The 24,761-nt window shown below is 43.7% G+C and overlaps 1 protein-coding gene and 2 pseudogenes across 1 annotated transcript in view; all 3 read left to right on the forward strand.

Annotated features, from left to right (window-relative positions):
• The window catches only part of EP300 (E1A binding protein p300), an 83,324-nt gene extending 67,299 nt beyond the window's left edge, over nucleotides 1-16,025 (forward strand). The window contains exons 21-31 of the mRNA XM_049627528.1: nucleotides 447-503; nucleotides 1,312-1,389; nucleotides 3,123-3,190; nucleotides 5,649-5,799; nucleotides 5,913-6,059; nucleotides 6,653-6,766; nucleotides 7,704-7,869; nucleotides 8,633-8,797; nucleotides 9,858-10,019; nucleotides 12,142-12,423; nucleotides 12,682-16,025. Of these exons, the coding sequence (XP_049483485.1) occupies nucleotides 447-503; nucleotides 1,312-1,389; nucleotides 3,123-3,190; nucleotides 5,649-5,799; nucleotides 5,913-6,059; nucleotides 6,653-6,766; nucleotides 7,704-7,869; nucleotides 8,633-8,797; nucleotides 9,858-10,019; nucleotides 12,142-12,423; nucleotides 12,682-14,892 (3,601 nt within the window). The 3' untranslated portion in view covers nucleotides 14,893-16,025. The remainder of the gene's footprint in view (nucleotides 1-446; nucleotides 504-1,311; nucleotides 1,390-3,122; nucleotides 3,191-5,648; nucleotides 5,800-5,912; nucleotides 6,060-6,652; nucleotides 6,767-7,703; nucleotides 7,870-8,632; nucleotides 8,798-9,857; nucleotides 10,020-12,141; nucleotides 12,424-12,681) is intronic.
• On the forward strand, nucleotides 5,190-5,284 carry LOC125920521 (uncharacterized; annotated as a pseudogene).
• Nucleotides 16,026-16,885: 860 nt separating the features above from the next.
• Nucleotides 16,886-19,781, forward strand: LOC125920361 (60S ribosomal protein L23a-like; annotated as a pseudogene).
• Nucleotides 19,782-24,761: the final 4,980 nt, after the last annotated feature.

Raw genomic sequence — 24,761 nt, forward strand, 5'->3', positions numbered from 1 at the left:
CCTCCCTCCCTCCATCTCTCTCTCCCCCTCTCCCCCTCTCTTTCTGCCCCTCCCCTCCTCACTTGTTCTCAAAATAAATGAGTACATCTATGCATACACATAAATATAAAATTACATATATATAAATAAGTTATAATATTTAATATATATTAAAATTCTCCAGAAAGAAAAGAACAGACTCATGTTTCCAGTTGTTGAGTTCCTGGGTTCTCCATTTCCTATAAGGGGAAATAGATTTACTATAAATTCCTTTCTAAAAACAAAGGCATTCCTTTATGTTATTGTACGTTTTGTGGGAGCCAAGAACGTACCTGTTTAATGATATCCTCAGTATTTTCTTAGAAGTATAATTCGTTTACAAGATTTGTTCCTTTGGTTAGAATAGTGGTCAGACTGCTCCTCTCTCCATATCACTTTTGCTCATTGTGTCCCTCTTTTCTCCTTAGTACAATAAATAAAGAACAATTTTCCAAGAGAAAAAATGACACACTGGATCCTGAACTGTAAGTAATTTCCCTTGAATAATCAGTACACTTTGGTGTTCCTTCTTCCTTCGTTCTCTTGGTTTGCAGAGGCAGTGAGATGGTTCTATATCCTGAGGATACCTGTACATAACATACGTGCAGCATAGATGGTAGAAAGGTGGAACTTTGCTTTATAGTCCATATTCGTTGAGATTTCACTAAATCCAACTGATAGTTTGGTGCTTTATGGGCCCATGTGAAGCCACAACACACCTCTGCTCGGTGTCCTGTGTTCTATCCCTGTTTCCTGGTGCATTTTCAAACGTCTTCATGCTCCCCTACTTTGTAGCCAGGCCATTCAGAGCACTGAACTGTGCCAGTACTCTGGGCACGCCTAAAATGGGTAGGATGGTGTCGGACTTCTTTGGAAGTTTAAAAAAGCAGCAGTGAACTTTCACTTATTACTGTCTGCCCACAGTCCATTTAAAATGGTCACATTCAGGGGCACCGGGCTGGCTCAGTCGGTAGAGCGTGCAACTCTTGATCCCAGGGTTGTGAGTTTGAGCCCCATGTTAGGTGTAGAGATTACTTAAAAATAAAATCTAAACAATTAAAAAAATGTTCCCATTCGGTAGCTTAACTTAATTGCTTTTGAATTTTGTTCTGCCTGTTAATATTAAAGAGCTTTTAAAAACTGAAAACCTTTTTAAAAAAATAGCTATTAATTCATTTCTTTGAATGTGATGTTTGGCTATCTTTTGAATTGTTCAGAAATCAAGGGAAATGTTGGGAAATTTTGATTTGGTTAAAGTTTGGATTTCATCTTGACTTGGCTTTTCATTTTCAGGTTTGTTGAATGTACAGAGTGTGGAAGAAAGATGCATCAGATCTGTGTGCTTCATCATGAAATCATTTGGCCATCTGGGTGAGATGGCAGTATTTTTTCTAGAGTTACTTTTCATTGTGCATTTTAGCAAGTTTTTGGTTTTGCAGTGGGAATGGGAAGAGATAATTAAAATTCACTTTTAAAACATTTAGTAAGCTAGAATCCAAAAATATAGGTCTTTTAATTTGCATGCATTGCTTTAATCCAAATACAGATATTTTACTCTGTTGGTTTTTAAAGTTCTCTTGTAAAGAATCTATATCAAAAATAAATGTTTTTGAAAAATCAGTAGAGATAAGAAATCTCTAGCACCTGAAAACTAGCAAAGCGGTGTGTTAGAAGCAATTAAAGTTGCCAGGTTTTGAACGCTACTTATACTGGCAACAGTAGAAAAATTAGAAGATCTGGAGGGTGTCGATGGGGCAGCTCTGTTGTTACCTCTGAGAAAATGTCATGCTGTAAATGATACGCTAAATGGTGATGCTGGTTAGGATTTGATGTTTTGGGGGTTGGACAGTAAGTTTCATGGCTATTGTCCAGTGAAGACAGAGTTTCATAAAAATGACTAGGTACGGACTTTAATAAACAAGCTATTCTTGAGCCCCATGTTCTGTTTCTGAATATTCTCCATGTATTTACTCAAGCTTCATATTATCAAAGACTTTGTCAGCAATGAGTGGATTTTTGTCCATTCTGACACTTGTCTGCTACTCTGGGTCTCCTTTTACTCTCCAGGAATGGGAGTTGATCCCAGCTCTGTTCCAAGGGTGGGAGTGTCTATGCATGAAGTGACTCATTCAGACGGGATCTAGGGGTGCCTGGCTGGCTCGGTCAGAAGAGCATGTGACTCTTGATCTCAGGGTCACAAGTTCGAGCCCTATATTGGGGATAGAGATTACTTAAATGAATAATAAAAACTTAAAGATGGGATGTCTGCACTGCTCTATGCTTTGTTGATGCTGGTTTGGAGGTCACAGAAAAGAGGCAGCTAATCTACACATTTCTCAAAAATAACACACAGGGAAAATCACAGTCATTTGATGTGTATATGGCTTGTCTTTAGATATGCCTTTTGCCTGTTCTCCTTAATTACAGACTAGGTAGGAATAGTTGAGAGACTTGCAGTGATTCTTGCAATTTAAGGTCAGTCACCTGGTTAATGAGCGCTTGTATGTTCTCAAGTTTTTGTAAGAAATTCTGCTTATGCACACGTCCTTAAATAATTCGGACAAAGAGTGTACCTTCTAAATCTGTTGGTACTGGGGCTCCTGGGTGGCTCAGTCTGTTAAATGTCTGACTCTTGATCTCAGGGTTATGAGTTCAAGCCCTGCATAGATACGTAGATAGAGATATATAGATACATATAAATAAATCTACTGGTACTCCTCTCAAAGTGTACTTACTTACATTCCTGCCAGTAGGCATTTGGATTTTTGCCAATATGATTGGCCAAACAAATTCTTGTTTTCATCTGTAATCCATCATCTTGTCACATGTCAACCAGTTTATATGCTTATATGTTTATATGCTTAACATTTCCTCATGGTTTTTTGCATGTTTTTCAATTATGGTTTTTTATACTTTTTTTTTTCTTTTAGTGATTTCTTCATAATGCTCTTTGTATATTAATTAACTCGTTAAATATTTAGAAATATTTTTCTCAGGTTGTCTTTTGGATTTAACTTGGTACATATATATGGTAAATTTTGTGGCATATGTTACTTTAAGTGTTTCTCTAAGCTGTGTAAGCAAAGTTCTGGTTTACGTTTTAGATTTGTCTGCGATGGCTGTTTAAAGAAATCTGCACGAACCAGGAAAGAGAATAAATTTTCTGCTAAAAGTAAGTTTCATTCTTACAAGTAAATCTTGGCAATACTTCACTGAAGCATAGTTAAAAATAACCATCCAAGGGGCACCTGGCTGGTTCAGTTGGAAGAGCATGTGACTCTTGATCTCTGGTCATGAGTTCAAGCCCCTTGTTGGGTATAGAGATAACTTAAAGGTAGGTAGGTAGGTAGGTAGGTAGGTAGGTAGGTAGGTAGATAGGTAGGTAGGTAGGTAGGTAGGTAGATAGAAAGAAAGAAAGAAAGAACTTAGATAGATAGAACATAGATACATAGGAAGGAAGGAAAGAAAGAATAAACCATCCAAAATGAATTTTCTTCCTTCAACCTTATTTAAAATATTTAATTAAGCAAAGTCAGAACCAAAACCCAAAATTTTTTCTATAATCTACCTAAAGGTAAATAGTAAATGTACTTTGTGGTGTAAAATTCATTAGACCTGGGGCTCCTGGATGGCTCAGTCGGTTAAGCTTCTGACTTCGGATCAGGTCATGATCTCATGGTTTGTGAATTCAAGCCCTGCATCAGACTCTGTGCTGATAGTGCACATGATAATAATAAACATTACTTAAAAAAATTTTTTTAACGTTTTATTTATTTTTGAGACAGGGAGAAACAGAGCATGAACAGGGGAGGGTCAGAGAGAGGGAGACTCAGAATCTGAAACAGGCTCCAGGCTCCGAGCTGTCAGCACAGAGCCCGATGCGGGGCTCGAACTCACGGACCAAGAGATCATATCTGAGCTGAAGTCGGCTGCTTAACCAACTGAGCCACCCAGGCCCCCCAATAAACGTTATTTAAATGTTTAAATAGGGGCGCCTGGGTGGCTCAGTGGGTTAAGCGGCCGACTTCGGCTCAGGTCATGATCTCATGGTCCGTGAGTTCGAGCCCCGCGTCGGGCTCTGTGCTGACCGCTCGGAGCCTGGAGCCTGTTTCGGATTCTGTGTCTCCCTCTCTCTGACCCTCCCCCGTTCATGCTCTGTCTCTGTCTCAAAAATAAATAAACGTTAAAAAAATTTAAAAAAATAAATAAATAAATAAATAAAATAAATGTTTAAATAAACATTAGAGAAATTCATTAGACTTAAGGGAAAAAATTGTACATGTGGAGGATATGTGGTTTTCTTGTTTGTTTGTTTGTTAATGTTTCTTGGAGGGAGGGAGACCTCTGGGGGTAGGGGGGCAGACAGAAAGGGGGAGAGAGAATCTGACGCAGGGCTCAATCCCACAAAACGTGAGATCGTGACCTGAGCCAAAATCAAGATTCGGATGTTCAACTGACTGAGCTACCCAGGTGCGCTGGATACATGTTTTTCTTTTCCTACATTTCTTCATATTTGGGGCATTTCTTAACAGGGGCCACATGTGGAAATATTTGTCCAGAGTTGCCATCCCATGAGTCATTACCTCAGTTTTATCCATACCATTAGTTGGGGCTTCTTTTATAATCTTGATTGGGGATTTGGGGGAGTGGTAGTCAAAGATTGTATCATACAGTTGGTATTATCTCACGATAGTATTTGATTTAATTTTGTAGATGCCTTTGCAATTTTTTGCTGACCGACAGGTTGCTTTTACTCCTGCACGGTTTTTCCTAATACCCAGCCATTGTTATTTTTAAATATTACTACTAGTCAAGGGAAAGTGCATATGGCTGTTCTTTGTTTTAACATCTGAGATTGGACATTTTTTCAACTAAAAGGTTAGGGGAGAACATTTAAAAAGTATTGGCTACCAGGGCGCCTGGGTGGCTCAGTCCGTTGAGCGTCCGGCTTCGGCTCAGGTCATGATCTCGCAGTTTGTGAGTTCCAGCCCCGTGTCGGGCTCTGTGCTGACAGCTCAGAACCTGGAGCCTGTTTCGGATTCTGTGTCTCCCTCTCTCTCTACTCTTCCCCCACTCATGCACACGCTCTCACTCACTCGCTCCGTCTCTCAAAAATAAACATTTAAAAAAAAAATTTTTTTTAAGTATTGGCTACCATGCCTGCCTCACCTATACTAAAATCTATACTAAAATTGGAATGATACAAAGATTTGCATTGCTCCTGTGCAAGGTTGGTACACAAATTTGTGGAATAGTCCATATTTTTTTAAAAATTGTTTTCAAGTATTGACCACATTGTTTTTTGTTTTTTGTTTTAATTTTTTTAATGGTTTTTTTTTTTTTTTTGAGAGAGCAGGGGAGACACAGAATCTGAAGCAGGCTCCAGGCTCTGAGCTGTCAGCACTGAGCCTGACACAGGGCTCGAAGTCATGAACCATGAGATCATGACCTGAGCCAAAGTCCGACACTTAACCGACCAGGCCACCCGGGAACCCCCACATTGCTAGCTTTTAATAAAAGTTTATCCTATTTATACCAACAGAAATGATATTTGATATTGAAGTCTAAGACTTGATAGAAATAAATTTTCACTGTGGTTACAACTGAACTTTTCACTTCTACATTCCTAGGGTTGCCATCTACCAGGCTTGGCACCTTTCTGGAGAATCGTGTGAATGACTTTCTTAGGCGACAAAATCACCCTGAGTCAGGAGAGGTCACTGTTCGGGTAGTTCATGCTTCTGACAAAACCGTGGAAGTCAAACCAGGCATGAAAGCAAGGTATCTAGTAATTTTCCCTTTTCTTCTCCTGTGGTTCTGCAAATGCTTATACAGTCACTGCTGATGATTCTGATGAGGTGTTGTGGTTTTTCCCTCTAATCTGAATTGTGTAGGTTTGTAGATAGTGGAGAGATGGCAGAATCCTTTCCATACCGAACCAAAGCCCTCTTTGCCTTTGAAGAGATAGACGGTGTTGACTTATGTTTCTTTGGCATGCACGTTCAAGAGTATGGCTCTGACTGCCCTCCGCCCAACCAGAGGTAGGAATTAAACATCTGCCTTCCAATTTAAATGGGAGTTTGAAGTTTAATAGGCAAAAAGCATCATGGGCAAGAAACTGATGTACTTGGTTTGGAAATGGAAATGTGGATTCTCACTGCTCAGTAACACTCTTCTGTGGCCTTAGTATACCAGGAAGGGGATATGAACAATAGCCTCAAATCAGAAGTGGGAAGCAGTGGGCTTAAATCTAGATTGTGTTAACAAGTACCTTGCCTGAGAGGTATATGAAAGAATGTCACACAAAAAAAGTTAGGATATGGTTTTGAATTTCTTGTTTCCAAAATAGTATAAAGGCCAGAATAAGAACACTGCCAGAATACATTTGGATCCATAAATACTGATTCATATACTCTGCTTCAGGCTCTACTGGGTACTGAGATTAGAATAGAGCCATAGGCTCATGAAACTCCCCTGAAGTGTTCACAGTCTAGTCATTTATCTGTGACTACGTGATGTGCATTACAAATGAGGTAAAAAAAAAAAAAAAAAACAGAAGAGAGAAAATATAATGTCACAAGTCACATAAGGAGTTGGTTTCTTGACTTGGTTTCTTTCTCCCCACTTCGTATAGGAGAGTTTACATATCATACCTCGACAGTGTTCATTTCTTCCGTCCTAAATGCTTGAGGACCGCAGTGTATCATGAAATTCTAATTGGATATTTAGAATACGTCAAGAAATTAGGGTAAGAATATTGATCAATACTATTTTTACTTTTTTTTTTTTTTTTTTTTTTTTGATCATTTATTTTTGAGAGTGCGCGAACAGCGAAGGGGCAAAAAGAGAGGGAGACAGAGGATCCGATGCAGGCTTCGCACTTACAGCACAAAGCCTGATGCGGGGTAGAACTCAAAATCCGCAAGATCCTGATCTCAGCCAAAGTCAGACACTTAACCAACTCAACCACCCAGGCACCCTGATAAATGCTATTTTTTAAAAGCAATTAGCTTAAACTAACTAGGTTTTAAACTAATCACTGTGTTGTTGTGGTTAAGACCTAAGTTAAAACGTACAGATATGTGACTTTTTGGCCCCTTTTCTCAGTGCTGCCAGTCTGACAGTAAGGGATATTTTGACCCTAGTTGTACTTGTCCCAGATTGGTTTTATTTAGTTCATTTAAGCTGTTGGGTACAGTTTGATTTGAAGGTTGATTGTTACTTAAGGCCAGAATCTTAAAACGGCAGTTGATCTCTGAAACCTGGGTTTCAGAACCAAAAACAGACTAAGGTCAGGAGATACATATATCAGACTGGTTCCTTACCTTCAAGTATACGTGTGTGCTTAAGAATATTCACCACTTCACCTTGCAAGTTATTACTCTTAACATTTTGCATCTCGTTTAGCTCTCTTGTTGGAATGGACCCATATTCCTTTGCATTGTAGTTTTTGGGTCTTCAAATGCAGCTTTTTTGGGGTCTTTTTTTGGGATTTTTAGATCCAGGGTTATGCCTGGTTCTGGCCTAAGAATTTTGATCTGATGCTAAATTGTACACTTTTGTATTATCTTGTAAAAAAACAAAAAAAAAATCATTGGTTTCTGTACTGACTCCATCTTGTAGCATTCTTTCTGGAATGGATGATAAATTTTTCTCTTGAATATTCCGTCTATTTGTGTTGATAGATATACAACAGGGCATATTTGGGCATGTCCCCCAAGCGAGGGAGATGACTATATCTTCCATTGCCATCCTCCTGACCAGAAGATACCGAAGCCCAAGCGACTGCAGGAGTGGTATAAAAAGATGCTTGACAAGGCCGTGTCTGAGCGAATCGTCCATGACTACAAGGTCAGGAGGAGTGAGGGGCGATGACAGAACTGGAAATTTACTAATCCTGCTGCTCTGTATTCTGTCATTTGACTATCTTAACAAAAATCTTCTGTTTGTTCTCCCTTTTTCAAAGCAAGAAAAACCGTTTTAAAAGAGACTTAGATCAACAAATCTCTTTTAAAGATGTGACGAAAAATGTATTTTAGCCATTCACGATTAGAGAGCATCTCACGATAAGAACTTGAACAGATAAGTTTCTTATCTGTTGTTAACTCCTGGGGAGAAGAGCACCAACTGGTTGTTTCCCGAGCAGCATAGAGAGCGGGTCTGTAGCCATGCAGTTTCCAGTATTTGTAGTTTAGGTTGTTTTGAACACATTTCTCAGGAGGTGGGGGATGGGTATAAGGCAGGCATTCCTCACATTACAGTGTCTTGTGTTATCAGGAGTAGTAAAGGCCACAGTGTGATTGATGATGCCTCTGCCTCTGCCATTGGTCCTAGCAGGATAATTTCCTACTTTGTATAAAGGCAGGTAATCTCCCTGTCCTCACAGGCAAAGAGGAAAGACAAAACCAGAAATACTGACTGCAGACCATGATTTTTCATTGTTTATGACTGAATGTCTCCTCGGGCCATGGGGCTTAGGTATAAAATCTCTGCCACCTTTCTTTCAGATGACATTTTAATCTTTCATGTTTCTTGTGTCCATTAGCTATGACTGTTTTTGTATGGTAAATGCTTTTTTTAAAAAAAAACTATTTGTACCTGGGTATTTTCACAGGATATTTTTAAACAAGCTACTGAAGATCGATTAACAAGTGCAAAGGAGTTGCCTTACTTTGAGGGTGATTTCTGGCCCAATGTTCTGGAAGAGAGCATTAAAGAACTGGAACAGGAGGAGGAAGAGAGAAAGAGAGAAGAAAACACCAGCAACGAAAGCACAGATGTAAGGGCTTTGCATTTTCTTTCCAGCTTCTGCCTTGATTCTCATGGGTAATCAGGAGCGGGCTTCAAGTTTTGACTAGGTCTAAAGCTCTCAGGTGTGAAAGAGCTCCTTAAATTGGTCAAGAAATAATTGGCTTAGATAAGTTACTAATGTTCTTTTTCCATGGTTTTAAACCTTTTTAACATCAGATGTTGCCCTCCTCCCCCCCCCCCTTTTAAAATGGAACCTTGGATTTCTGGTAATGGAAAACAGAAGGAAGGAAACCCTGAAAAACTGATAGAAGAATCACCTATATAGAGCAGGAGGTGGCAAAGTACTTCCTGTAAAGATCCTGATCATGAATATTTGGGGCTTTTTTTTTTTTTTTAACACTACTTTATACATGTACATACCATTCTTAGCCATATGAAAACAGGCCTGGGCCAGAGTTTGCCAGTCGTCCATACACAACCTGGCTTTTGTCAGAGGACCATCTGAGATTTTACTGGTCAGGTATTTCTCCATAGCGTAGCTAGAATGGTCTTCGTTGAGTCCAAACTACTAAAGTCACCCTTTAAGTAGCCTGTTGAACTCTTCATAGCCTTGTAGTTTGAGTTGTCTTTTCAAGCTGTTGTTATATTTTTTACAGTAGACTCATAAAATTCTAGAATGTGAGTGGAAGGAAATGAAAGCAAGGTGTTTGGCTCCCTGCTTCCCATGTATTCTTCAGTATCCCACACTGCTACTCCTTGTTGCCTGTCCTCAATTCTGGAATAGGATGGATAGATCTCAGGGGTCTCCAAACTGTGAGGCTCTTATCAAAAAGCTAAGACTGCCATTGCCTTATTGAGGGATCTTAGTGTAGGGATTCTTCACTGGGAGAAAATTAGTACAAAAACTTTAGTAAACTTTAGTTCACTGTAAGTAACAGCTTAAAAAATAGGGTACGTGTAAAAGTTGGCAGAAGGCATAAGATTAGAATCTCTAGTGTCAAAAGGAGGATCCTTCTACCATTAGTATCATTCAAATCACTTCTTAACAAAAATGTTAACATTTTCTTGTCCCCTCTGTTAACCTGCAGGTGACAAAGGGAGACAGCAAAAATGCTAAAAAGAAAAATAATAAGAAAACCAGCAAAAACAAGAGCAGCCTCAGTAGGGGCAACAAGAAGAAGCCAGGCATGCCCAATGTGTCCAACGACCTCTCGCAGAAGCTGTATGCCACAATGGAAAAACACAAAGAGGTAAGGTGTGGCCATTTTGGGAGGAAAAGCAGGGCAGGGGTTCTGAAACACTGCCTACCATGGTTGGCATTAAACACGAGCACAACAGACCATTTGAAATTCAGAAGAAAGAAATCATCCGAGGAGTAAGAAGGAAGAAAAGAGGCTAGCTAGAATAGGAGGTAAGAACAGGAAGTGATACGGATGCTTTGATTTGCAGCTGTGTTAGAAATCTTGATGGCTTTGGATCGTGCCTCATACATTAAAAGCATAAGCATAGCCTGTCTGGGGTTTTTTTGTTCGTTTGTTTGTTTTTGAGAGAGCATGAGTGGGAGAGGGGCAAAGAGAGGGTGGAGACAGAGGATCTGAAGTGGGCTCTGTGATGACAGCAGAGAGCCCGACATAGGACTCAAACTCAGGAACTATGAGATCATGACCTGAGCTGAAGTCGGACACTTAACCAACTGAGCCACCCAGGCACCCGCCTGTCCAACTCTGTTTGTAACCATCAGGACGTCTGAGTTCTAGTGGGTGCCTCATTTGATATTCTCAACCATTAATAGTTACTATTTCAAGCAATATTTTGTGTCACAAGATTCTAGCATAACAGGATAGTTGGGAAATACCCTTAGAGTACATTGTAATACGTTTGACTTAAGTTGTGGATGTAGTCTATGATTTTATTTACTCTGAAGATGTAAATAGTGGGAATTAGAGTCTGAGGTCGTCAACTTGGGTTTGTTGTCTTAGCTGGAGGGTAACATACAATGGAAGTAATCATGATCGTTACTGGAAGGTTGGCCATAGTAAAGATTTCCAAGGGAGTCAGCAGATGGTTTTATTTGCCTCTGTTTTGAGTGATTTACTACAGGCATTCCCCACTTGTTAGATTCAATGCTTTCCTGTGCGTCACATTTTCAAAATGCTCTTCCTCGCTTTGAATGCTTTTCTTTGAGCCACAATATTACAAGGTCTAGCACACGTCAAGGTTCTTTGATGCTTTTAACTTTTGGCATCTGTTTGAGATGTGTCTCTACTAAGTGTGCTGTCTTGCTGTATGTTCTTTTTCTGGAAATGTGTCTTAAGGCTCTTGTTTTATGCAAACACTGCTGCCCAAGTATACTACAAGTGTTACTGCCAGTTCGCTGGTCTCTGGGAAACTGGTAGAATATAGTGTCCAGTACCACAGTTGCTCACAAGGTCCTGATCTCTTAAAGGTACATTTTTCAGTGTAATGAGGTTTCACATTTAGAGACTAGTTAATGTAAAATAGACCTACAATATCAGCTTCCTGTTGCAGCCTTTACACTAATGGTTATAGTAGTTCATGGTGATTGTGTCCTTTCAGAATTTAATGAACAAAAATTTTGCTGTTTCTGCAGCAAGAGCTAAGAAGGTTTTGTTTTGTTTTGTTTTTTCTTTCCCATCCCCACCAACTTTTTAACATTTCGAACTTGCGGAGAGTTGCATAGTGGACCCCCTGCTATAGCCCTTGCTGAGATTCACCAGTTGTTCGTGTTTTGCTACATCTTTTCTTTATCCCATTCAAGCTAAGGAAGAAGACCTCCTTTGCTTAACCACACTGTGGCTTCACACTCAGAAGACTTCCCCCAGTGCCACCATCTAATGTCTGGCCCTTCCGCTCCAGTTAAGGATTGTGTGTCAGGTTGAGCTGCCACGTCTCGGTTCCTGGCTTTCTTTTGTTTCATAACATGGCCGTTTGTTGTAAGTCAAGGCCAAAAAGTGTTTCGTAGGATGTCCCTCAATTTGGATCTGTCTGACTTGTTCCCTCTTGATTCAGGTCCAACCATGGATTCAGTCTTAGAGTAGACCACTTTGGGGCAAAATGTGCACTGTCCGTGCACTGTGCTTGCCCCAGACCCTTCTTGTTTTGAAGGGATTATTAACGAGAAGGTAACAAGCTGTCGATTTCAGGCCCATTGTAGTCGTTCTCAGAGAAGAGACGAGAGGCTTGTGAGCAGGAGAAAGCAAGGGCTATGTCGTGGGACCTTGTGTGATTGTAAGCTCTTCCAGCGGCCCCGGCCTCACGGGCATTCGGCTCGACTCACCTGTTTGCTGCCATTGGCCTGGTGCCACGCAGCGCTCTTGTTCCAGAGTCAGACTGAGGTTGTCTGCTTCACAGGTCTTCTTTGTGATCCGTCTCATCGCCGGCCCTGCCGCCAACTCCCTGCCTCCCATTGTTGACCCTGACCCCCTCATCCCCTGCGATCTGATGGATGGGCGGGATGCCTTCCTTACCCTCGCAAGGGACAAGCACCTGGAGTTCTCTTCACTGCGCAGAGCCCAGTGGTCCACCATGTGTATGCTGGTGGAGCTGCACACCCAGAGCCAGGACCGCTTTGTCTACACGTGCAACGAGTGCAAGCACCACGTGGAGACGCGCTGGCACTGCACCGTGTGCGAGGTAGGCCCCAGGGGTGGGGAGCGGAGGGTGCTGGGGTGTTCTGGGTTCCTGAGAGGCAGTGCCTGCAGATGTCACACAGGTCTGCGCCCAGTGCCGGGGTGAAAAGTCGCGCAGAGTGGGACGGGCCTGCTTCTCAGATTTTCATGGTAGAGCTGAAGGGTCTTTCTCAAAGGGGCCTTTGGGACCCCAGCAGAATACATGCAATGTTTCTGAATGACTTAAATCTTGGAGAGTTGACTGTGCCTGTTTCTCCCCCAGGATTACGATTTGTGTATCACCTGCTATAACACTAAAAACCATGACCACAAAATGGAGAAACTAGGTCTCGGCCTAGATGATGAGAGCAACAGCCAGCAGGCCGCGGCCACCCAGAGCCCGGGGGACTCTCGCCGCCTGAGCATCCAGCGCTGCATCCAGTCCCTGGTGCACGCCTGCCAGTGCCGCAACGCCAACTGCTCGCTGCCGTCCTGCCAGAAGATGAAGCGGGTCGTGCAGCACACCAAGGGCTGCAAGCGGAAAACCAATGGAGGCTGCCCCATCTGCAAGCAGCTCATCGCCCTGTGCTGCTACCATGCCAAGCACTGCCAGGAGAACAAGTGCCCGGTGCCCTTCTGCCTCAACATCAAGCAAAAGCTCCGGCAGCAGCAGCTGCAGCACCGGCTGCAGCAGGCCCAGATGCTCCGCAGGAGGATGGCCAGCATGCAGCGGACCGGCGTGGTGGGGCAGCAACAAGGCCTGCCCTCCCCGACTCCCGCCACGCCCACCACGCCCACCGGCCAGCAGCCCACCACCCCGCAGACGCCCCAACCCCAGCCCCCCTCTCAGCCCCAGCCTACCCCTCCCAACAGCATGCCACCCTACTTGCCTAGGACTCAGGCTCCTGGCCCTGTCTCCCAGGGTAAGGCGGCGGGCCAGGTGACCCCTCCGACCCCCCCTCAGACTGCTCAGCCACCCCTTCCGGGGCCCCCACCTGCGGCAGTGGAAATGGCAATGCAGATTCAGAGGGCGGCTGAGACGCAGCGCCAGATGGCCCACGTGCAAATTTTTCAGAGGCCAATCCAGCACCAGATGCCCCAGATGACTCCGATGGCCCCCATGGGTATGAACCCACCCCCCATGGCCAGAGGTCCCAGTGGGCATTTGGAGCCAGGGATGGGGCCCACGGGCATGCAGCAACAGCCGCCGTGGGCCCAAGGAGGCTTGCCTCAACCCCAGCAACTGCAGCCCGGGATGCCAAGGCCGGCCATGATGTCAGTGGCCCAGCACGGTCAGCCCTTGAATATGGCTCCCCAACCGGGACTGGGCCAGGTAGGCGTGAGCCCTCTCAAACCAGGCACTGTGTCTCAACAAGCCTTACAAAACCTTTTGCGGACTCTCAGGTCTCCCAGCTCTCCCCTACAGCAGCAACAGGTGCTTAGTATCCTTCACGCCAACCCCCAGCTGTTGGCCGCGTTCATCAAGCAGCGGGCTGCCAAGTATGCCAACTCTAACCAACAGCCCCTCCCCGGGCAGCCTGGCATGCCCCAGGGCCAGCCGGGGCTGCAGCCACCTACCATGCCGGGCCAGCAGGGCGTCCACTCTAATCCGGCCATGCCGAACATGAACCCCATGCAGGCAGGCGTCCAGAGGGCCGGCCTGCCGCAGCAGCAGCCACCGCAGCAGCAACTCCAGCCGCCCATGGGAGGGATGAGCCCCCAGGCTCAGCAGATGAACATGAATCACAACGCCATGCCTTCACAGTTCCGAGACCTCTTGAGACGGCAGCAGATGATGCAGCAGCAGCAGCAGCAGGGAGCCGGGCCCGGAATCGGCCCCGGAATGGCCAACCACAACCAGTTCCAGCAACCCCAGGGAGTTGGCTACCCCCCACCGCAGCAGCAGCAGCAGCAGCAGCAGCAGCGGATGCAGCATCACATGCAACAGATGCAACAAGGGAACATGGGACCGATGGGCCAGCTCCCCCAGGCCTTGGGAGCTGAGGCAGGAGCCAGTCTGCAGGCGTATCAGCAGCGACTCCTCCAGCAACAGATGGGGTCCCCCGCTCAGCCCAACCCCATGAGCCCCCAACAGCATATGCTCCCAAACCAGGCTCAGTCCCCACACCTCCAAGGCCAGCAGATCCCTTCTTCTCTCTCCAATCAAGTGCGTTCACCCCAGCCTGTCCCTTCTCCGCGGCCACAGTCCCAGCCCCCCCACTCCAGCCCTTCCCCGAGGATGCAGCCTCAGCCTTCTCCACACCACGTGTCCCCACAGACCAGTTCTCCACATCCTGGACTGGTAGCTGCCCAGGCCAACCCCATGGAACAAGGGCATTTTGCCAGCCCGGACCAGAGTTCAATGCTTTCTCAGCTCGCTAGCAATCCAGGCATGGCAAACCTCCATGGTGCAAGCGCCACGGACCTGGGACTCAGCACCGATAACTCAGACTTGAATTCAAACCTCTCACAGAGTACACTAGACATACACTAGAGACACCTTGTAGTATTTTGGGAGCAAAAAAATTATTTTCTCTTAACAAGACTTTTTGTACTGAAAACAATTTTTTTGAATCTTTCTTAGCCTAAAAGACAATTTTCCGTGGAACACATAAGAACTGTGCAGTAGCTGTTTGTGGTTTAAAGCAAACATGCGAGATGAACCTGAGGGATGATAGAATACAAAGAATATATTTTTGTTATGGCTGGTTTCCCACCAGCCTTTTTTCCCCCCCTTGTGTGTGTGGTTCAAGTGTGCACTGGGAGGAGGCTGAGGTCCGTGAAGCCAACCATATGCTCCTGCCTTGCACCTCCAATAGGTTTTATTATTTTTTTTAAATTAATGAAAATATGTAATATTAATAGTTATTATTTACTGGTGCAGATGGTTGACATTTTTCCCTATTTTCCTCACTTTATGGAAGAGTTAGAACATTTCTAAAACCAGAGGACAAAAGGGGTTAATGTTACTTTAAAATTACATTCTATATATATATAAATATATATAAATATATATTAAAATACCAATTTTTTTTCTCTGGGTGCAAAGATGTTCATTCTTTTAAAAATGTAAAAAAAAAAACAAAAAAAAAAACAAAAAAAAAACTCCTTTCCTCCCCTCAAGTCAACTTTTGTGCTCCAGAAAATTTTCTATTCCGTAAGTCTGAGCGTAAAAACTTCAAGTATTAAAATAATTTGTACATGTAGAGAGAAAAATGACTTTTTCAAAATATACAGGGGCAGCTGCCAAATTGATGTATTATATATTGTGGTTCTGTTTCTTGAAAGAATTTTTTTCGTTATTTTTACATCTAACAAAGGAAAAAATTAAAAAGAGGGTAAGAAACGATTCCAGCGGGATGATTTTAACATGCAAAATATCCCTGGGGTTTCTTCTTTGCTTGCTTTCTTCCTCCTTACCCTGCCCCCACCCCCATACACACACACACACACACACACACACACACACACTTTCTGTAAAACTTGAAAATAGAAAGCAAAAACCCTCAACTGTTGTAAATCATGCAATTAAAGTTGATTACTTATAAATATGAACTTTGGATCACTGTATAGACTGTTAAATTTGATTTCTTATTACCTATTGTTAAATAAACTGTGTGAGACAGATACCTGACCTTGTTTCACTTCTTGCCATCACATCTTTGTCCTAGCACACATTGATCTGATTCGATGTCTGGTACGTGGGGTTCAGAGGAAAAAACAAAAGCACTAGTTTGCAGCCTTCCTACACTATTACATAAAGTGAATTCACAAATAGATTTTGGTAAATTTATCCAAAGTTCAGGGGAAAAACCAAATACCAGCTAAATGTCAATTTCACCAATTTTAATTGATATTCATTAGCTTTTCACAGCTTGACATAGGACCTTACAGGGATAAGAGTGAGCACCTCAGCTGGATCATACCTAAGTCAGAAGTAGCTCCTTGAGAAAACAGCACTTGATGCCTTGGGCGACATAAGTGCTTATCCTCTGTTACACTTTGGTTTTGCTACCTGCTAACCAGTAAGTCAATGAGAGGGGACGCGGGGTGAGGATGTAAGAGAGGAAAATGTGTGGAAATAGAATCTGGAAACCTAAGAGATTACAACCATGAGTCCAGTATTGCGCTAGGTGTTTACAGAATGAAGAGGTCTCCAACTAAATCATTAGAAATTTAAAAAGCAGAATACTGTTAGCTGCTTTGGCGTCATCGGGCAGTCCTTGTTTTTGTCGTAGAGCTTTACCACAGTCCACTAAGGACTAAAGAAAGATCTTCGAGTAGCTTAATTCAAACACCTATTCTATTTTATATTGTCTCAACAAAAACAACCAGTATCTTGATGTGAGATGAACTCGCACGCTGAGCATTAACCAGAGACCACTCCAGAAAATGTCACGCACCTACCTGCCTCGGCTCGCTGGTCCAGCAGATAGACCTGGAGCACCTCCGTTCTGTGCCAGGCAGGATGGCACACAAGGACAGGACGCAGCCCTGCAAGAAAAAAAGATGCTTAAGGGGGATAAAAGTAGAAAGCGTTGATGGTACAAGCAGGGAACAGGTGCGAGTCGGCAAAACCTGCTGATGGCAAAGTCTGGAAAGGATAGTACTGAAAATGGATCTTGGAAGGGCGCCTGCCTGGCTGGTTCAGTCGGTAGAGCATGCGACTTAATCACACGGTCCCAAGGCCGAGCCCATGTGGCGGTGTACAGTTTACAATACATATGATACTAAAAGAAAATTTAAAAGCCAATCTTGGAGGGAAGATGGAAAAGGTGGAGGATGAGTAAGGAGAGAGAAGAACCCGACCCTGTTGGAAAAACAGCTTCAAGGTCCACTTGACACCAGATTACAGGAGAGGGTGGACACCTGCTACAGAAAGACCCCCGCCCACCCGTTTTCTCCCTAGTTCTAGGGGCCCAGGGTTAATCGGAGCCCCCAACAGGGAAAGAACTCAGAATTCTAAGCTATTTCCAAGCAGTAAATACTAGCCTCTAGCTAAGGACAGCTGGGTTGAAGTGTTCAATCATTTTCACTACAATGTTGTAAAGAGGGAGTAGGGGCCGAAATAAGCGGGAAGGGGGGAAAGCTGTCCTTCCCCAGGCCAGGGTCAGTGTTAGGGGGGTAGATAAGAATGAATCCAGAATCAGGAATACAAGAAGCTGATTTCAATGTTTCTGTGTTTGAATATTCTCACCATGAAAAGTTGGGAAGAGCTGAAAGACCCAAGTCTCTGGACTGTTAATAACACATCAGTCTAGGAAGTGGACCCATTGGGGGCGAGTAGTGTTCCAGCTGCTTCCATTTACCTTGCTTACACACAGCCCCAACCGACAAAGGAAAAGTGACAAGTCGCTCAAGGTCACACAGCCAGTAAATGGCTTCCCAGAGTCAAAGGTCTGTGGAGCTCCAAAGCCTCTCTCCTCCGAATCATTCATCCCCCTTAATAGGGAGAAGCCCTAATGATGGCATCAAATTAACTACATACGACACAGGGGCCCCGTTCCAAGCAAATGCAACATACAGACTAAAACCTGAGATGGGGGAGGGCAGCAGAGGGGGTGCAGGGAACAAGGAATCATAAAGATAAGTTCCCCAGACTTCTTGTACAACCAGATGGATGGTGTCCTGGAATGCTACGTTCGTGATGAGGTCACCCTGGTTAAAGAGCATAGACCAGTATCAAAAGTAATAAAATGTTTAAGAATAAAGTTAACAAAAGAGGTGTAAGACTTGTACACTGAAAACTGAAAAAAACAAAAAAACAAAAAAACATTGTTCATGGATCAGAAGACTGGGAAGACCTCACTAATGCTGGGCAAAGGTTACACTCCAAACCCATCTAGAGATTCAATGCAACCCGTACCAAATTATCTGCTGGCTTTTTTCTTTTTCCTTGGAAGACACTGAGATGCCGATCCTAAACTGTATATGGAAATGCAAAGGAGCCAAATAGCCAAAACAATCTTGAAAAAGAAGTATAAATTTGGAGGACTCATACTTCCAAATTTCAAATTTAAACTACAAATCTACACTTCACGAAGATGGCGCTAAAGGCAAAGAAGGAAGCCCCTGCCCCTCCCAAAGCTGAACTGAAAGAATGCCAAGAAAGTGGTGCTGAGAGGCGTCCACAGTCACCAAAAAAAAAAAAAGAAGAAGAAGATCCGGGGCTCCTGTCTGGCTCAATCGGAAGAGCACGCAACTCCTGATCTTGGGGTTATAAGTTCAAGCCCCATATTGGGGGTAGAGATCATTAAAAAAAAATACACTTTAAAACAAAAAAAGAAGAACCGCACATCACCCGCATTCCTATGGCCCAAGACACTGCGTCTCCTAGGGCAGCCCAAATATCCTGGAAAGAGGCCCCCTAGGAGAAACCAGCTTGAGCACTATGCCATCATCAAGTTCCCCCTGACTACCGAGTCAGATATGAAGAAAATAGAAGACAACAATACACTTGTGTTCATTGTGGATGTTTAGGCCAACAAGCACCAGATCAAACAGGCTGTGAAGAAGCTCTATGACACTGATGTGGCCAAGGCCAACACCCTGATCAGGCCCGGCACAGAGAGAAGACGGCATATGTTCGAATGGCTCCTGACTAGGAGGATGCTTTGGATATTGCCAACAAAATTGGGATCATCTAACCTGAGTCCAACTGGCCAAATTTAAATTTTTTCACTGTAAAAAATTGTAATACAAAATAAACTACAAATCCAAAGTTGTTAAGATAACAGTAGTAGCATAAGGACAGACATTAAGATCAGTGGAACAGAGTCCAGAAATAAACCCAAATATTTCAGTTGAGTTTTGGCAAGAGTGCCAGGAGAACTCAATGCAGAAGGAATAGTCTTTTCAACAAATGGTGCTGGGACAATGGGATATCCACAATGTAAAAGAAAGAAGTTGGAGTTGGACCTCTACCTCATGCCAAATACAAAAATTAACTCAAAATACATCATAGACCTAAATGTAACAGCCAAACCTACAAAAGTCATAGAAGAAAACAGGTGTAAGTCTTCATAACCTTGGATTAGTCAATAATTACCTAAATTAAAGCACAAGCAACCAGGAAAAAAACTGGACTTGAACATAATTTGAAACTCTTGTACATCAAAGGATAGTATCAGGAAAGTGAAAAGACACCCCCATGGAATGGGATAATGTATTTGCAAATTCTATCTGATAAGGGTCTGTGTATCTGGACTATATAAAAACTCTGATACCAAGGGGCACCTGAGTGGCTCAGCTGGTTAAGCGTCCAACTCTCTTGGTTTCAGCTCAGGTCATGATCTCACAATTGATTAATTCAAGCCCCACTTTGGGCTCTGCACTGACAGCGTGGAACCTACTTGGGATTCTCCCTCCCCCTCTCTCTCTCTCTGCCCCTGCCCTGCTCTCTCTCACTCTCTCTCTCTCTCTATCTCTCTCTCTCTCTCTCTCTCTTTCAAAATAAATAAACTTTAAAAAATGGAATCATCATGGGGCGCCTGGGTGGCTCGGTCGGTTGGGCGTCCGACTTCGGCTCAGGTCATGATCTCACGGTCCGTGAGTTCAAGCCCCGCGTCGGGCTCTGTGCTGACAGCTCAGAGCCTGGAGCCTGTTTCAGATTCTGTGTCTCCCTCTCTCTCTGCTCCTCCCCAGTTCGTGCTCTGTCTCTGTCTCAAAAATAAATAAAAGTTTAAAAAAATAAAATAAAATAAAAAAATAAAAAATGGAATCATCATGATGTATCATCTTAAAAAAAAAAAAAACAACCTCTCATACTCCACAATAAAAAAAAAAGATACATAACCCAATGAAAAAATGGGCACCAGATTTGAATAGATGTTTCCCCAAAGATGAGATACAAATGGGTAATAAGCACATGAAAATGAAACGGCTATAAAAGTACAAGTGTTGGGGCGCCTGGCTGGCTCAGTCAGTAGAGCATGCAACTCTTGATCTCAGGGTTGTGAGTTCAAGCCCCATGTTGGGTGTAGAGAGTACTTAAAAATAAACTTTTTTTTTTTTTTTAATTTTTTTTTTCATCGTTTTTTATTTATTTTTTTGGGACAGAGAGAGACAGAGCATGAACGGGGGAGGGGCAGAGAGAGAGGGAGACACAGAATCGGAAACAGGCTCCAGGCTCCGAGCCATCAGCCCAGAGCCCGACGCGGGGCTCGAACTCACGGACCGCGAGATCGTGACCTGGCTGAAGTCGGACGCTTAACCGACTGCGCCATCCAGGCGCCCCAAAAATAAACTTTTTAAAAAGTACAGATGCATAGACGTAAAGATGGACACACTAATGCTTCAGCAAAAGGCTGACTTGAAACTGAGGAATTGTTCTCTTCTTCATTTTTGAAGCCTCCTCCTCCACCTTCACTTGTTGTTCTGTAGAATCCTTTGTTCCAGGAGCCCCTTATCAATATAGACATCTCGGTGACCTCAGTGTATACTTAGTAACAAGATTCAGACAGCTGTTGCCAGGGCTGGTCATGAGACCACCTTGAAGACATGACGAAGGATCGTGGCCGGTAGCACATACCAGATTCTTATCAAAACAGCCTAGATCCTGTGTTTTCCTATAAAACCCTTCAGCCTTTCACCCCAGGCGGCTCTACAGTTTTTCTTTTTTCTTCTTTTTTTTAAAGCAGTTTCCATACCCATTGTGGGGCTTGAACTCACAACCCCAAGATCAAGAGTCGCCCGTTCCACCACTGACCGAGCCAGCCGGGTGCCCCTGGTCTACAGTTTTGAAGACATCAGCCTGTGGCAACCTCTCCTGCCTGGCAAAGTAATACAATTATCGTCGCTCTTTATCACCAAACTGTCTTCGTGTTCTATTTCGGCTCCGGAGCAGGAGCACAGAGGTCAGTTCTCGACAACAAAAAGATACTCAACGTCATTAGTGATTAGGGAAACACAAATAAATCGAAACTACAATGAGATGCCGCTTCACACCCACTGGACTGGCCATAATCGAAAATAGACAATAACCAGTGCTGGTGAGGATGTGGAGAAAGTGGAATCTCAGCCACCGCTGGTGGGGTGGACAATGGTGCAGCCACTTTGGAAAACTGTAGCCGTTCCTCTAAAAAGTTAAATATCTGTATGCGTAGGAATGATTTATACACTGCAGAAAATGTATCTCAGTAAATGTCTGTCCATAACCTAAGAAGCAGTTACATACAGAGTTACGATATGACCTAGCAATTCCTCTCCTTGTTATGTACTCAAGAAAACTGAAAACATACGTTCACACAAAAATTTGTGCCCAAATGTCCACGGCAGCATTATTCATAAAGGCTGAAAAAATAAGCAATTCAAATGTCCATCCAACGGAATAGGATCCAGCCACTGGAAGCAAGGAAGGAGGGATTTACACAACAACCTGGCTGAATGTTGAACACATCGTGCTCAGTGAAAGAAGCCAGACACAAAAGACGACATACTATATGGTTCTATTTATAGGAGATGTTTCAAACGGGCAAATCCACGCAGAAAGAGAGTAGAGCAGTGCTTGCCAGGGGCTCAGGAAAGGGGAGAATGAGGGGAGACTCTTGAGGGGAACAGGGCTTCTTTTTGGGGTGATGAAAATGTTCTGGAATTAGACTGTGATAATGGCTGCACAGCCCTGAAAGTACTAAAAACCACCGAATTGTAAGCTTTCAAAGGGTGAATTTTACGATATGTGAATTAGATCTCAATTAAAAAGGAGGCCACAGACCAGCCGGAGGGACGGTGCTCTTTCGAGCCGCCTCCCAAGAGCCCCACCTGAAGTTCCAGGGGTGTTCAGTGGGCAGGCGGGAGGCCTGGAAAGTCAGAAAGAGTGGGTCTGCGGGATCATTCAGAGGAAGACCTGTTGTCAGGTGCAGATTTGGGCTTCTCTCTGTCCCGGGAGAAGCGGGGCTGCCTTGGGGTGCACGTGAGTTTCTACTCAGTGGAAGAAACAGACCTCTAAGATCGCCTGAGTCTTTTATTAAAAATACAGATAGAAGGGCTCCTGGCTGGCTCAGTCGGTGGAGTTGTGAGTTCGAGCCCCACGCTGGGTGCAGAGATAACTTAATAATACAATCCTTAAAAACAGAGAGAGAGGGGTAGAAAAAAGTGAATAATGTACTTCATAAATGCTCGATAGTGATACAATGATTTTACCTAAGCCTGACATTTTTGAGAGGGAAATTTGTCATCCTTCTTCCTGGCTATGCAGAAATTAACCCAAAAGGGATAAAAAGCAGCAGATAACATCTCCCAGCTAAAACCCTAAACCTCAGCTCAGTCATTGCCCATTTATGAAGCACTGGAGGCCTACTGTGTGTGACAACCCCTGGAGACAGAAGAAGGAAGAACCAAAACAAAAAACCCAAATGAAGTGATAGCCAAAGTAAACCATAAAATCAAAAGGTTTGGGAAACAAGTGCCAACAGATGAACGCGTCGAGGAGGCCTGGGATAGGTACCAACGGGGTGCTATCCCGCCTTGACAAAGAAGGAAGTCCTGCCATTTGTTACAACATCGGTGGCCCTGAAGGGCATTATGCTGAGTGAGGTAAGTCACACAGAGGGAGACAAATAGTGCAGGCTCTCAGTTATATGGGGAATCTAAAAAAAGTCAAATGTGTAAAAACAGAGTCAAATAAATGATGGTTAACCAGAAGCCCAGGGGTGGACAGACTTGGGGCATCTGCCGTTTAAGGCTATAAGCTTGGAACTAGCAGACGCACGCGTCCTGGAGACCTGATGCACAGCACGGTGATTATAGTCAACAATTCTGTACTATCAACTTCAAAGGTACCGATAGGCTGGCTCTGAATTGCTCCCACCACAAAGAAACAAATAATTATGTGACATAAGAGGTGTGAGCTAAAATGGTGGTAATCATATCACAATAAATAAGTGTAGCAAATCAACGCATTGCCCACCTCAAACTGACACAGTGCTACATGCCAGTTATATTTCAATAAAGAAATAGCAAAAGGTTTGGGGGCAACTGGCTGGCTCAGTTGGTTAAGCATCTGACTTCGGCTCAGATCACGATCTCACGGTTCATGAGTTCGAGACTCGCATTGGGCTCTGCTCTGACAGCACAGAGCCCACTTCAGATCCTCTGTCCCCCTCTCACTGCCCCTCCCCCACTCAAGGTCTCCCTCCCTCTCTCTCTCTCTCTTTCTCTCTCTCTCTCTCAAAAATAAACATTTAAAAAAATCAAAAGGTTTAGACTAATGACTATGGAGACAACTCACCAGTCTGTAACCTTAGGCAAGTAACTCGACCTCAATGGTCTCAGCTGTGAAATGGAGAGAAAGTTGTCCACACTCCTCACCAAGCAGCTGTAAAGATAAATGAGTACCGGTGAGGAGGTGCAGAGACCAGAACTCTTGCGTGTTGGTGGTGGGGACGTAAAATGGTACGGCAACTGTGGAGACGGGATAGCAGTTCCTCAAAAATTAGACATAACATTATCCTATTAGCCAAGAATTCCAATTCTGAGTAGATACACTAAAGAATTAAAGGCAGGGACTTGAACAAATATTTGGACACCCGTGTCCATGGCAGCATTATGCATTATTCACAATAGCCAAGAGGTGGAAACAGCCCATGCGTCCATCAATGGATGTAATGGATAAAGAAAACGGGGTATATCCATACAGTGGAATATTATTCCTTAAAAAGAAAGGAAAATCGACAAATGCTACGCCATAGACGAACCATGAAGACATGATGCCAAGTGAAATAAACTAGACACAAAAGGGCCAATATTCTATGCTTCCACTGTGTGAGGTACCCAACTAGTCAAATTCATAGAGATGGCAAATAGGACGGTGATGGCCAGGCGTTGGGGACACGGGACTGGGAGATTATTGTGTAATGGGTACGGAGTTCAGTTTGGGTTGTGCGACAACGTGAATGTGCCTGATGCCACTGAACTGTACACTTAAAAATGGCTAAAATGGTAAATTTTGTGTTCTGTATAGTTCATCACAATAAAAAGATTACATAAAATCATGTTAATGAAACTATGCTGCAAACTGTAAAGCCCTGACTCATATACTATTTTTCTCTTTCCTTCCTGGATGCTGTCAATCAATTAGCCAAAAAGGAGCCAACTATATATTACTACCTGTGATGGCAAGATTTCTGGCCGTGAATGCTAGTCCTTCCTCCTAGTTCACACATGCAACAGAGGCCGACAGAACAGCACCGCCAAAAGGAAGGGGAAAGACGGCTGCGTCCTTGGGGCAAAAACAACAGGGTAGGCACGATTTTCCATATATGGCCTGGTGATGAGAACCACAGGAAATGAAGCAGTAGATGGTGACATCCTGGAATACGAGGCACAGAACAGTACCCTCGATCCTCAGGACTACCAGGTGGTCGA

This window comes from Panthera uncia, chromosome B4 (assembly GCF_023721935.1).
Source record: "Panthera uncia isolate 11264 chromosome B4, Puncia_PCG_1.0, whole genome shotgun sequence".
NCBI classification, from domain to species: Eukaryota; Metazoa; Chordata; class Mammalia; order Carnivora; family Felidae; genus Panthera; species Panthera uncia.